At 48.0% G+C, this 14,530-nt stretch overlaps 2 protein-coding genes across 7 annotated transcripts in view; one reads left to right on the forward strand and one right to left on the reverse strand.

Annotated features, from left to right (window-relative positions):
- Positions 1 to 11,113, forward strand: part of PSMB7 (proteasome 20S subunit beta 7) — a 62,279-nt gene extending 51,166 nt beyond the window's left edge. The window contains exons 7-8 of one of the 2 annotated variants that reach the window (XM_017874789.1): positions 7,650 to 7,801; positions 10,875 to 11,113. In XM_017874789.1, the coding sequence (XP_017730278.1) occupies positions 7,650 to 7,801; positions 10,875 to 10,986 (264 nt within the window). In that variant the 3' untranslated portion in view covers positions 10,987 to 11,113. Of the gene's footprint in view, positions 1 to 7,649; positions 7,802 to 9,205; positions 9,297 to 10,874 lie in introns of those variants that run through there. The other variant, XM_017874790.1, reaches the window with a different exon arrangement.
- NEK6 (NIMA related kinase 6) overlaps positions 5,394 to 14,530 on the reverse strand; it is a 102,873-nt gene continuing 93,736 nt past the window's right edge. For 4 of the 5 annotated variants that reach the window (XM_017874786.1, XM_017874788.1, XM_017874787.1 and 1 more), the window contains exon 10: positions 12,109 to 13,702. In XM_017874786.1, the coding sequence (XP_017730275.1) occupies positions 13,592 to 13,702 (111 nt within the window). In that variant the 3' untranslated portion in view covers positions 12,109 to 13,591. Of the gene's footprint in view, positions 13,703 to 14,530 lie in introns of all 5 variants that reach the window. The other variant, XR_001886148.1, reaches the window with a different exon arrangement.

Here is a 14,530-nt window from a genome sequence, read left to right on the forward strand (position 1 = left end):
ATTGAGCATATTTCTCACTTTCTTTAAACCCAGGCTTTCTTGTTTTTTTTTTTTTTTTTTTTTTTTCTCTCTGATTACATTTGATTCAATGCAGCCTTGGAAATATATATTTGTATACACATATGCTGTGAACATTGATTTCTTCTCCTTGTGGAAAGCAATATGTTCTTGTCTCTTTTGGTTCTTTTCCCTCTGGAAGCTTAGGTATTTTTCCTTCCATTCACTGTTGCAGATTCCAGCAAAACCACTTGCCCGCCACAGATTTTCCTAATGGTGGGATAGGAAGACAGGCTTTGGTGGTGCCAGGCACTAACCTGGCATGCATCCTTGACGCTCCTGCTTGTACACAGCTGTGTGCCTTTGAGTGCATCAGTCAACCTTTCTGACACCCCAGTTTCCTCATCTGTACCAGCAGTTGGGAATTCAATAAATAACTCAAGTGTTTGGCTCAGACCCCGGGGTGTGGCAGGTGCCTGGTGTTAGTTCTCTCATACCCTTGCCTGTTTTCTTCTACCCTAGGACTTGCTAACCGTCCTGTTTGTGAAATTGCTGTGTCGGGGTCATTTCTCTCATTTTATTCCTCGGACAGAGGTATTATTCTCATTCTTACGAGGGGCACTTTTTGGCTCAGAGAGTGACCCGCTGTCCAGGGCTGTCCTCATTCCGGGCTACCCTTTTCCAGCCCATTGTGGCGGTGCAGCCACTGCCATCTCTTCCTGGCTGTGAGTTCTGACAGGCATCACTCAGTGACCTGGGACAGACCTGGTGGGCAATTCCGTGAACATGAACACCCCTTCCCATTCCCACTTAAAACCCCTCAAATCACTCCTGCACCCACAGCGAGTTTTTCCTTTTTTTTGTGTGTGTCACCCAGATCCTGGTACCAAAAAAAAAAAAAAAAAAGCTGTCAAAGAAAGAAATGGCAACACCAGCTAGGCCTTAAAGATGCAGCCACTGACTCACTCCTGGCTCTAAGTGTGCCCAGCACCAGCTGCAGCTCGGCTTTGCTGAATTCCTAGGTGTTAACACAGGCAGGCGTATTCACCCATACAGCTCAGGCCAAACCCCAAACTCAGAAACCTTTGCTCTTGTCACACAGCCCAGTCTGGAAAGAAAAAAAAAAGAAAAGAAAAGTTTTCTACCGTAAAAAATGTGGCTACACATGGGATACGTCAAGTCTGTGACTCAGTGCAGGGAGCATACTGCTTTCGCAGGGACTGTTTCAAACACTTTTTTGAACTCTTTCAATTGTATTCAGCCATCAACCATTAATGAGTCTTCAGGCCGCATCAGTGACAGAGTCAGAGCCTTAGCCTGTCAGCAGGCTCCCAATAAACACATCGTGTTCCGACCTCCTCTCAAGTGCTTGTCTTTGAATGGTCTCCAGTTGGGGCTGGTGCAGTTTGGGAATTGCCCCATTTGGTAGGGGTCTCTCTCCTGATTTCAGAGTCTTTGAGTTTGGCAGAGCCATGCAAGCATTTGAAGTGAACATTTCGTTTTTTCATTTGTTGACCTACATGCCAAGCACCAGGCTAGTTCCCTGGGATACAAAGATGGAGAAGGTGTAGGGCGGACCCCCTGACGTTCAGAATTTTCATCCTCTCTCTTTAGAGTCCAAATTCTCATCACACCCAGACTTTTATCTGTTCTGCTCTAGATCATCAGAGGAATGGAATTTTTTGCTGTTTCAAATCAAAGTGGCAAAAGATAATGAAGATTTTCCAAGCTGCATTTGGATTGCCTTAATTCTTTTTAAAAAATTATCTGGCTTGACAAATAAAAACTATATACTTATCATATGCAAATGATGTTTTGAAATTTGTGTACATTGTGGAATGGCAAAGTCAAGCCAATATATTAGCATACATTACCTCAAATATTTTTTTTGGGGTGAGAACACTTAAATCTTTCTTAGCTGGTTTTTAAGAATACAATACATTGTTAATAACTATTACCACTGTGTTGTACAATAGATCTCTTGAACTTACTCCTTCTGAGATGTTGTATCCTTTGGCCAGCATCTCCCCAACCCTCCCATGCCTCACTTCTTACAAGTTAAATCCTTAGTAGTTAATGAAGGAGCAAATGGTTGTGAACTAATGGAACTAAATATAGGTTCAGCAACACACAGGGAAATTGATGGAAGTTGTGAGGGTTCAGCTGTCATGCCATCCACATTCTTGTTTCCCCCAGCAAAGGCAGGAGAGCTGCACCCCTTCCTCCTGGCATGGAGGTGGCACAGAAGGCAAGGGATACTTGGGTGCTGCCCTGAAAACCCTTAAAGCGGGGGGAGCCCTGTTCCTCAGGAAAAGGCTGAATCTCTCTCTGTTTTCTGCCCCATGCCAGCTCCTTAGCCCCATAAACAGTATATTTGCCGGCAAATAACCAATTTTATTTTTTAAATTCTTTTAAAAATTTTAGTTACTAATCAGTTATGTCAAATGACTTGCCGCATACATAAATTTTCACATTCCAAAGCTGTGCGTAAAATAGTCTGTTAGGTTTTCAGTCAAGTGCATATTTAATATTTTGCCTGCCTACAGTGTAAGTAAAGCAGTGTTCAGATGCATAGCTGAACAGTCAAGAGAGTGTATTTAAAGAGTATTAATTTGATGCTGAACTGTCCAGAATGCCCATTGGCTGGCACAGCTACATTTTTCTCTGGTGACATTCCCAATCTAAAAATCACTTAAGTGAGAAGAGAAATTCGATTGTAGCTGTAGACAAGAATAATGCAGAAAAAGTTTCTTGGCAGTACTATTTTGGACCTGCACTGTAGCGGATGCCGAGGTAATCTATCAGTTTGTGAGTGTCTACAAAATGCAACTCTCTAGATAACAGGTTTAAAGTAAAGATTTAATACAGTCTCCATCTCCTATGATGTTGCAGTGACAGTTTAAAACTCATTCTCTAAATCTCAGCAGACTTTATAGCTAGCAGTGGGCCAATATAAAGTTTAATAGCATTACAACACATAAATCATCTTTTAAAGATGCTACTAGTAGCTCCAATATTAAATGCAGACAATCGCCCGTGTTATAAATAATTTATCAAACACCATTTCAGATTAGCCTTCCATGCTGAGTTATTTATTTTAGCCTTTTCTGTACGATTCCTAAGGCACTTTTTGAAAGATCCATTACTGGTCAGTTTAATGAACTTGGGGGTCTGTTTTGTCCCCTCAAGCACTCGGGTACAGCTGTGGTGACCATTACGTGGCCGACGTGGACCTCTTTGTGCCTTTTACAAGTGCTGCCCATTTGTCATGTAGCGGTAAATGGAACTGCACATTGGAGTCCGGGGACACATTGTGCGATGCAGTGATGGAGACAAACAGATAGCTCTATAAAGTGCTGCTTGTCACAGCTGACTTTCAGTACAGTACATCACTCTTATTGTAATCTCATTTAAGAAGCTGGGGTGGCCCGGGGGACTGATATTCCCAGTTAGTTTGGTCTTTGTAGCCATAAAGCAAGAAGTGTTCCTTTTATATTCTCCGAACTTTTAGGGAGTGTGCTTTTTGCTTGGATTAATTATTATAGGAACTTCTCTATGGCACTGTGTGAAGATTTGTCAGCAGGTTTGTCTGGACCTCCTTCTCCTGGCCTGGGGTTTGTTATAGGCAATCGCTGCTTAGAGATAAGTTGTGTTTTTAGGAGCCCTCTGGCTTGTTTTATTAAATAACTTACCATTTATTAAGCAGTAGCTATGTGCCAGACTATAGTAGGTGCTTTCTGTGCTTTTATTTCTAATTTTTAGTAATCTTGTGAAGTAGGATTTATTATCATTATTTTGCAGAGCAGGAGAGTAAGCTCAGAGAGGTGTAGTGACTTGTCGAGGGTTGCCCAGCAGTAAGTAGTAGACTGGGGATTCAAACCCTTCAAACCCATTCTGTCTGCCAGATGACTTTGAACCTGGGTTCCCCAGCTGGTGTTTAATCATCAGGGTCATGATGATCTTTTGGCTGAGTGTCTGAAAGCAAAAGGAAGCTGCTGTTTTTTGGTAACGAGGATAAGTCCTACTTGCCCATCTCCACACTGAGGTTCCGTTGTGACCTGCTACATAAATGCATAGGCAGCTGACTGGGGGAGGATGCCTCCCTGGCTGTGGGAGACAGCATTGCACCTGGGCCTGACCAGCTGGGGTCATGGACTCTGCAGGGCCCTTGTCAAGGCCTCTCTGTAGCAGCTGTCCCCAGGCAGATGCTGCCCAGGACCTAGGTCACTCTGCATCTTCCAGAAAAGGGAGGTACAATTTCCCTACGAAGAATTAATCCTAAAGGAAGAGACAGCGCTTCTTGCGCTTACTGTGGGCCAGAGACAGATACAAATGTGGTGTTTTCCCCACCTCTTGCCTTTAGTTTGTGGTTTTTCTTGATAGTTTTCTTAAATATTTGGTAGCACATGTTAAAGACAAAAGTTGTTTAATTGTGAAATTCCACTATAAAGAAAACACAGTATGAATATGCCCAGTAGCATATTTGCATACGTGTCTAGAATTCTGTGTACGGAAATACTGCAGTCAGAGTATTCAACATTGAAGCCGTTCCTGGAACATAGTAGGTTCCTACAGGTATGTGTTAAAGACATTAACTGTGTAAGCAGTGAGTGGACAGTAGAGCCTTTGGTCATTTCCACCCTCTTTCGATTTTGAGGGTTTGGGGTGTTAAGGGAGGGATATGTTAAATGAGGCCTTAGAGCTTAGTATTGATTTGGCGTTGCATTGTAGAACTCTTGCCCTAACTTGGTTGAGAATGAAGAAGGCCCTGGAAGTGGTAATCTTGGGTGTTTTGGGAGACACTGCCCTCCACCCCCAGTGGGAGGGACCATCAGAGGTTGACCCAGAGAGAAACCGGCAAACACCATTCTCCTGCTCTTAAATTTGCTCAGGTCTTAAGGCTCTTTGGGGGTGGGGAGTGAATGACACGGCCTTGAGTCAGGGACTAGCTGAGGAGTCCCCGGCCCAAGGAAGGTCACTTGGGAGTTGGTGTGGTGCTGTGGCCTTCTGGCTCTGGGGCCTGATGGGCCTGTTTTACTATTTTTTGTTTACCAGCTGTGTGACCTTGTGTAAGTCATTGACTGTCAGCCCGAGTTTCTGACCATACCAACATGAAAAGATGATTGGGGGCAGGGGTAAGCTTGACGATCATCCAAGTGCCCAGCTCAGTGCTTGGCATGTCTGAGTGCTGATAGATGTTGACTGATTAATTTAGTGAGCATATAGGTGCTCCGTAAATGTAAGTTTCACTCCATCTCCTAACCTCTTCAGCCATATGTATATGAGGCGTGGGGTGGAACTGGGGAGAAGAAAGTGAGAGACTTGAGATTTTCTTCCTTAAGGAATGATCTTCCCTAGAATTGGTGGGGAGGAAAGGAATTTAAAAGATGTATTTCCCCAATTTAAAAAAGCCTTTATTTATACTTAAATAACAGCATACATGATCGTTTTATGAGTAAATCAAACTATATCATTTTAAAATTTGCGCATTTTAAAGTCTTATCAGTTCCATTATAGACTGTTTGCAAAATAGAGGGAGGATCACTCGTAATCTTACATAGCACTGTCAGCAGTCTGGTGTCCTGTGTCCAGTCGAATCAATTGACACTAGATATGCATGTCTCATGTCATGTGTATATTTCTGTTTCCCCCAAGTCTTCTCTTCACCTGTCCCCATCTACCCAGATCATTTGGGAAATGCAAATGTGTAGTCCTAAGTGTGCCCATGGATTGCAATGTCTGCCAGGTACTGTTGGCTGTCTGGGGACGCCAGCAGCAGTGACGAGAAACAAAGCAGAGGAAATAGTTAAATGGTAGAGAAGAGAAGGGGGAGCAGAGGTGGTAGGCCAGGAACAGGGAATAAGTATGGTTCTGCCCGCACGTGCCCATATGCACACACACCTAAGGCCATTTAAAGAGAAGCGGTTTGGAGTGAGGTTGCGTTTGCTGAATTAGTGGTTGGTTTTTGCTGTCTAGATAGCAGCTGCCGCCAGCTCCTTATCTAAGAGGCTTTCTTTGCTACCACCTTCACTGGTTTGTGGAAAGCTTCTGGCCCCATAGACTGTTGAGAATTCTAGGAGAAAATTCCTAATCCTGTTTGAATGTATTCTTACAGGACTATGTATGTACAAAAGAAGAATCAGCTTAATTGGCCCCACATAGATGTCACATGAGAGTGAAAAAACCTGGGGTATGAAATCAAAGGAACTGCTGTCTGCTGGTTTGCTGAGGAGCCCACTTCCAGCAGAACCTTCTCTGTCCTTCTGAGTCTGTAGAGTGCGCTTATGTCACTGGAATCCTAGTCTGGCATGGGGCAGGCAGAGGAGCAGGAGGCCTGAATGGGTTCAGATCTTCTGTAAACTTGAGGTTAGCAGATCTGCCCTTTGAGGGTCTCAGGCTGGAATTTGGGCCTGGAGTCTGTTTGTCCAAGGGTGTTACTTGGATGAGCGCTGGAGTGCACTTGCACGTGTATGTACTCTCACGCCCTCGTGGATTGGGAAGGCGCCATAGCACAGGTTAGATTCCCGGCTTTCAGGGAGTCTGGTTCATTTTTGTCCTCGTTGTATATAGAGCTTGAACTTGGCGTTCCCCAGGTCCGGTACCGTTGCCTTTGCTGTCTGCCTTGTGTTTCACTGCTGTTTTCTGAGTGCCTCGTGTGCAGCCTGTCCTTCAGCCCTCCCTGAAGCTCTGCTGGCCAGCCATGTTCCCAGCTCCTTTTCACATGCTCTGTAGCCAGCCTCACCCTGCATTGTTCTTACTTGGGTCAGGAGCCCCCGCTGGACTCTGAGCCCCTAGAGGGCAGGTATTTGGGGGCGTCATCCACCTCTGCAGCCCTAGCTCCTGGTCTAGGACATAGCATGTGATAGGCCTTCTTGGATAAGAAAGGGATGAATCCATCTGTTCACCAGTAACTATTGGGGATGGGGATTTGTGCTTAAGGGTGGGTCAAAGGAGAGTGATTCAAAGTAATGAATTACTTCAGTGAACCTGTAGGCTACAGCCTTAGTAGGAGAGACAGATTCTTCTGGGCAAGATGTCCCGCCCTTGGTCTGCCAGCATTTCCCCAGAACTACTGTTGTGTTTTGGTGTCAGTTTCTTCCCCTACAGTGCTGACTTTCTCCATTATGTTATCAGTCAGTAACTTTCAGCTATTGTTGGACATTCTTGATCAGGGGTTAGTTAGTGAACTGCAGTCCATGGGCCAGATCTGGCCCACTGCCTGTTGCTAATAGAGTTTTATTGGAACACAGTTGTACCCATTTGTTTATGTATTTGTGTGTGGCTGTTTTGTGCTAGCATGACAGAGTTGAGTAGGTGTGGTAGAGACTTTTGGCCACAAAACCTAAAATATTTACTACCTGGCCCTTTTCAAGGTAAGTTACTAACCCTCTAGTAACAGTCCATCGTTTCGTGGTGAGTGTCCGATGTGGTCAAGAGGTGGTGCATGCATAAAGAGTTTTAAAGGCCCGAGTCGGGAACTTTGGGCAAATCATCGAGGTACTTTGAGATCTTTTCCTCATCTGTGACATGGGCATTATAAACAACACCTGTCTCTCAGAAGGTCCTGCGAACTGGTAGTGGAAGCACATTGCGGATGTCAGAGCAGGCCCTGGTTTGGCCATGGACGTTATTGCTGCCGTTCTCTTTCTCAGGAGGAGGAAGCCAAGAAGCTGGTGAGCGAAGCCATCGCAGCCGGCATCTTCAACGACCTGGGCTCCGGAAGCAACATCGACCTTTGCGTCATCAGTAAGAGCAAGCTGGATTTTCTCCGCCCGTACACGGTGCCCAACAAGAAGGGGACCAGGTGAGTGAAGGAGACGAAGTTCTTCCTGGGTCCCCTGGCATCGTGCCACCCTTGGTATCTCCATGGCATCTGGATGGATGGAGTTTTCCTCGTTCTTTCCACATTAAGTACATCCAGTGTTCCCAAATCAGCCTCCCGCACAGACCTTCAGCTCGTTACTTGCTTTATGACAGTGGGCTGCTGTCAGGTGTAGGAAAGTGATTTAATTTGATGCGAGAGGTGGAGGGTGGCCCAGGAAAGAGCCCTAGGCTGGGAGGTGGGGTGGAGCGGTTTGGATCATCTGCTGTCCTTTCTCAAGTGTCTTAAAGAATCCCCTGATTTCTGTGAGAAGGTGCATTTTTCAGAGCAGCCCCAGCACTTTCTCTCAGAGTGCCCCGAGATTCCTAACTGGGTGTACGTCAGCAATGCTAACAGCCTCCCAGAGGTGGCCTTGGGAGCTAATGTGTGTCTGCTATGCTACAGGGAGTCGTGCCATTTAGCCTGTCCTACACGCCGAGTGGGCCCCTCAGCTCAGTGGTGCAGCCCAGACTCAGAGCAGTGGGAGAAAGTTGTAGTTGATTTGCTGAGCAGAACTGGAAGGTTTCCAAACCTAGAGGCTGGCATGTGTCAGAGGAGCAGCTCATTTGCAGTGTCTCATCATTGTCCAGCTGCTTGACCGTCCTGTGGCTCCTGACCTCTTCTGGGAGCCCGAGCAGCTCAGGATGGGATCCCTGAGTGCTGCTTCCAGCTGTAGCATCTGGGTGCAGCACAGGGCATTTATAAACTACGGCTCCCACCCAGCCCCACAGCTAGCGCAGAGGAAGCGAGCATCACCTTCTGCAAGCTGGCTTTTATCTCCCACTGCACACACAACTCCGTATCAGGAGTAATTCACAAGGAAAGAATGGAACGTTCAGAACCAGCAGATATTCACTGTGGGCTGCACTCAATCTTGTGGAAGCTCAGTGGGCTCTTGATGGGGTGGGGCAGCACGGCGCCAGAGAGCTCTGGCACTGGGGTTGGAGAGTGTTGGTGGCTGGCTTGGTGGCTTCCAGCAAATCAGTCTGTCTGGGAAATGGAGCTCAACCAGATGACCTCTGATGAGACCATGAAGTCCCTTGGGCCTTTAGCAGGAAGGCAAGCTACCTTTCAGGCCCAGAGCTGTGTTGGGGAACCAGGCTTTGCCGAGCTCCGGGTAGGCAGGACCCAAGTACTCCATGTAGCCTGCTTTGCTAGTTATTTGCAAGATGCTGCGTAATTTAAGCAAGTCCACGATGAAGCGGTGATGGGGTAGGGAATGGTTACACCATTCAGGCTGGACAGGGTCCTGGGCAAGGAATCTGAAAACCACGTTTGGGGTAGTGAGAAGTGGTATTTGTGGTTGCCTAGGGAACCTGTGCTTAGCGCAGGAGTCTTCATCCACAGGGAGTGCAGCAGCAGCGCATCGTACTTCTGGGACGTGGGCTGCTCCGCTTGTAAACAGAGGCTCTAAACACCCAAGAACAGAAAGAAAACCGCCTTGTGGCTGCTTGTGAAGAATCAGCGAGGCGGCCCAGAAGGTGCTGGGTGCATGGTGGGTGTGTAGTAACCTGCACGGGGCCCACTCCCCATCGGTGTCCTGAGGCCAAGGGCAAGTGTCCAGGCTACCTGGAACCTCCCTGTTGTCTTCTCTGCCAGTGACTGAAGATGGAGGCACTGCCTGAGTTAGGGGAGCCCTTCCCAGGGTGGATGCTAGGGTGCGGGCAGGGCCATAGGCCTGAGCAAGCGTCCCATGCCCTGCGCCAGTGTGGGCCTTGCCTGGCAAGTCCCTGCTGCCTCCTCTGCTCGCAGCTCTCCAACGTGCAGTCTTGCAGTCCACTGGCACGTAAGGTGGAAGCACTGAATGCATGCTGCCGAAATCGGGCACCATCACCACAGTGGTGAGGAGGTGTCCAAGCCTCCTGGAGACACTGAGGGATGGTCCAGAGTCATCAGACACAGAGAGGTCACGTGGGACTTTGGCTCCAAGACTGCACGCTGCCACCAAGGTTCCAGCGTGTGAGGAATGAGAGGCATCCTCAAACTGATGGGGTGGGGACACATGGTTAAAAGGTACTTTTGCTTGGATCCTTTAAGAGAGTGAGGGTCGGGGGAGGCTTGGCAGAATAAAGGCAGGCCACTCGGCTGACCATGCTCCTGACCTGGATGCAGAACTGTGGAAGTTGCTCTCCTTGTTCTGCTTCCTGCTCCCTCTTTTAGCCCATGTGCCCAGGGGAGAGGATGGGTGTTCCTGGAGCACAAGGTCATGGCACAGCCAGCATCCTTCTGGTAGTTCCTGAAGGACAGTAAGTTTGACAGAGGTATTACCCCAGCTGGAGCTAGAGCCCAGGGACAGTTGGTTGTGTGCTGCCATTTGACAGTATCCTAATTCCTGACCTAATTCCTGTGAGAATTAACAGCCCAAGTATGTATCTTCTAGACTGTCTGGTGCTCAAAGAAACCTCTGCCAGATTCACTCCAGGAAGAAGGTGTTGGGTGTGTCCTAGTGGGGAGCCACTGTGTCCCTGAAGGGCACAGTTAACTTTTCTTGAGTCTTGAGAGTGGTCTGAAATGACAAGCCCAGAGTCTGGCTGCTCATATTTTTACACTTGTTTATGCTTCCAGATGTTTGTACAGTGTCTGAGGTAACAGTTAAGTCATTCTTGTTGCTGCACAGAAGAGCAGTCATGCCCTTCTCTTGTGTAATGATGGGATTTGCTTCCTGCTGTCACTGAAAGGTACTGTAGGGAGGTTGAAGATTGATGTCAAGGGACCAAGTGCTTCCCAGCACTTGCTGGGGATGGTGGGGTCGGGGAGAGTCACGTGTCCACCAAGGGCCAGGTGCCGTGTTCACTGATGACGCTCTGTGCCTCCCAGGCACCCCCATTTTGCAGCACTTGAGAACTGAGGAACTGAGGAAGTTGAATCCCCCAGGATCACAGAGCTGGGATCGGGAGAGCCAGGATTCCAGTCCACCCTGCTCACTGCCTCACCTGAATATTTATTTTCACTGTCTCCTGCCCTCTGACACCTTGAAGGGAATCCTAACTCTGTGCTTTTGTTTTTCTCTCACTAGGCTTGGCCGGTACAGGTGTGAGAAAGGAACCACTGCAGTCCTCACTGAGAAAATCACTCCTCTGGAAATTGAGGTGCTGGAAGAAACAGTCCAAACGATGGACACTTCCTGAATGGCGTCAGTGGGTGGCTGGCTGTGGTTCTGGAAGATGGTGGGCACTGGAGGCCCAGTAAGATTCATGTGGCTAGTGTTTGCTGAATGAAACTCAATAAAAAACAAAAACCAAATTGGGCAGCTGAGGTCTGGGCACCGTGTGGTGTTTTAGGGGGCAGTCTGGGGCTGCTAAGGCCATTGACCTGGCCCTTCAGGGTGCTGATCCTCCTTGAGCACTGGCTCAGGAGAGCGTAGGAGCCATGCACCCCTCTGCTGTCAGAAGTCAGAGTGGACTCCCTTGAGGCTTCAGGTGAACATCGATACCTGCCCCTTTTGCTGGCTGACTCCGTTCGGGGTGGCCTCTGGTTTGGTTTGGTTTTGAAATGGGGTGGTAAGTGCAGCACAGCTTCCACCTCAGCAGCAAGTAGGAAAGAAATGGCAAAGCCAAACCTCTTGAGTTCTCAAGCCCAGCTCAGTTCTGCGTACCAAGAGAACGTGGGCAGGTGCACCGCCAGAGCTGCGTGAAGGTGGGTGGACCTCACTTTGGCCGGTTTCACAGAAATAAAAGGAATGTTTTGGGGTTACTGTTTTGAAGTAAGTAGGACCATGATCATTTCACAAACACTCAGACCTGGTGAGTGGCTGAGATCGTGCACCTCCAGAGGGTCCAGTTGGGCAGATTGTTCTCATGGTGTGGAAAGCCGGTGGCATGCACAAAGTAGGTTCATTGCATGCTGGGGCTGGCAGTGTTGGGGAGGCACGATAGGGGCTCAGAGAGCTGGCAGCAGAATACTGGCAAAAAGTTTGTCTGGAATCAGAAAAACCTTCAGTGGTAAGCACTAGGCAGGCGACACAGACTTGATCCTCCCTTGGAGAGAACATTCCAGGGTGAATCTGCTCAGGCCAGCCCCTGTGTTACAGCTGCCAGGAGCAGGCCGGGGAGAACAATGGAATTACCTCATGAGGGCAGAAACTTGGCTAATGAGTATCAAAATTACTTGGGGAGCTTAAAGAAATCCTGGGATTACTGAATGGGGCCTGGGAAGTTGTGTTTTTCGAGGTTCCTCAAGAAATTGTGCTGCAGACACTGTTTTAAGTTTTGGATCTACTGGTGTAAAAGCAAAATCTCCAAAGCCATTTAAAAATCTTCATGAATTATAAGTAACTCCCAGTCACCCTGTTTTATTTGGACCATGGAGAAAAAGTACAGAGGAAAGGCTGCATGTGGAGAGACTGTCGGGCAGACGGTGTTACAGCAGATCCGAGTCCACACGCGGAAGCAGCAGCCGTCTGGCCCTGGGAGTTTCCTCCAGGAAGAGCCCGGTCAGCGAATGCCTGCAGGCAGCAGGTGTCAGGAATCACCCGCCCGATGCCAGCGCTGCTCTTGTCTGGAGGGCCAGACTGTCATCAAGTCAGTGACGACAGCTCAGACCACTGGAAGGTTAACTTTACGTACAAAAACAAAATTCTAATGATTTCCTTCAGAGCTGGAGTTTTCTTAGGTTCACATTTATAAAGTCGTCTTCACAGTTAATCCTGTTTGGGAACAAGAAATAAGGAACACCTTTTTGGTTTCCTACACATGATACAGGTGTACATTAATTCTTGGCTTCCATGGCCCATGGACTTCAGTCTGTGAAGGGTGAGTGGCTGCCATTTTTGGATCATCTACTTTGTACTAGCTAACTTGCATATTTTATTTCAAATTCTGTCAGCAATCCTGAAGGTAGATAGATAGGTACTATTGATCTCATTGTACAGATGAGGAAACTAAGGCTCAGAACGGCTAAGAAAGTTGCCCAAGCCCAAATTCACGCTAGGAAGTTGCAGAACCAGAATTTGTAAAGGATAGCCCTTAGCTTTTTTACATCCCATCCTTCCCATGGAGGAAAATGCTTAACACTGATGGTGAAATGAACCGCCAGCATTCAAGGAGGTGATGAAATGCCTGGTACACAGCAGGTGTCCAGGAGAAGATGGCCCAGCCTGGTTGCCAGGAAGATGCTCCTGCTTCCCGATGCCATTTGCCTGTGATGCTCTGGCCAGGTGCAGGGCTCTCATCGTTACTCACCAAGTTATAAAACAGAGATAAAAATATTAGCAGAATCTCCACTCCATGGAAAAAAATGATTTCCACTTTATCCCTTTACGACAGAGTAAATTAAGCACACAGCTTGATTGAAAAGATACTAAGAACTAAACTGAACTTGGTACTAACCATTTTCAAAGGCTCACTACACAAATCACACGGTCTCCTGCAAGTCTCCTGTTAGCATAAGCCTTGACAGGTCACTGGAGGAATTACCCTAAAGATTCACATTACAATCCAGATACAGGGGGCTGCTGTGGCTCGCTGAACCACCTGCCCTTGTTAACCCAGCTGAGATTGTCCACAACAGTATAAAGAAAGGACTTTTGAATTTGACTGTCAGTGATGTGTGGCCAGCGCCCCTCCCTCAGCTGCTCTGCCTTCAGCATCTGCTGTAAGGCTGGGCAGCCTTTTGGGGAACCTGCTGAACCCTGTGGTCTTAGCTGTTCTAGGCTACCAGGTGGCCACTCGAAGAGAAGACGACTCAAGTAAGGCAAAGTGGTGCTGGCTTTGATAAGGCACGGTGCATCCACGCTCAGGTGCTGGACGTCCAGACGTGCATCTGCTTGGCCACCTGGTGCACGTAGCCGATGTCAGGTCTCTGGTCGGGGTCAGGGTAGATGCACATGCTGACCAGTTCTCGTAACTGCAGGGGAGAGAACGGTGTGTTATTCTCAATAAAGGAAAGCAGCCTTACTGAGGCTCCGCACTCCGCAGTCTGTCTGCATGAAGGCACTCCTTCCTCAGAGCAACCAGACAGTCCTGTTTTCCCCGTTAGAGCTGAAGAACGGTGTTTAGCTGGGGCAGGTAAGGGGTGCGCAGCCGCATGGCTCCCAAGGGCTAGCCAGTAGTACCCCTCCTAGGCCTGTCTAGTCCCAAAGACTGTGCTTTGAGACTCTAAGAATGGTTAACCTCCAAATAATTTTGAACTTGTAGCTGTCCACACCATTGGGCAAACTGTGTGTGTGTGTCTCTGCTGGGAAAAGTGTGTGTGTATCTGCTGTCAGTCACGCAGATGCCCAAACCAGAGGACAAAACACAAGGCAAGGGCTTATTGATCATAATAAACGCATTAACATGCAGCAGGGCTGCAGTCTGCCCACCTCCCGGCCCCTTTATTGTGCTCATGAAAGACGGAGCTTTTAATTATACAGACACTGAAGGCTGCTCCTGCCCCGAGGTGGGGGAGGGGTGCCTTGCACCTCTGATCGCCTCCATTCTTCTGATAGCCGGAGTGCCAATTATTTTAATGGTAATTAAAATAATGACCTTAAAATGCCTACATCTTACCCTGCATCACGGGCTCATAGCCATTGGTTTTCATTTAAATACCTGCTGCTGGAGGGGTGGCCAGCCCCGCAGGCTGCAGCAGCAGGAAGCCGGGTGGTTCTAACCAGAGGGGGCTCTGGTGGTCTCAGTGGCCACACTCAGGGAGTCTGGGGAGGGCCCACAGGACGTTCTGGAGGCCGGGGGG

Source organism: Rhinopithecus bieti, unplaced genomic scaffold (genome assembly GCF_001698545.2).
Source record: "Rhinopithecus bieti isolate Rb0 unplaced genomic scaffold, ASM169854v2 scaffold_7967, whole genome shotgun sequence".
Taxonomy (NCBI): domain Eukaryota; kingdom Metazoa; phylum Chordata; class Mammalia; order Primates; family Cercopithecidae; genus Rhinopithecus; species Rhinopithecus bieti.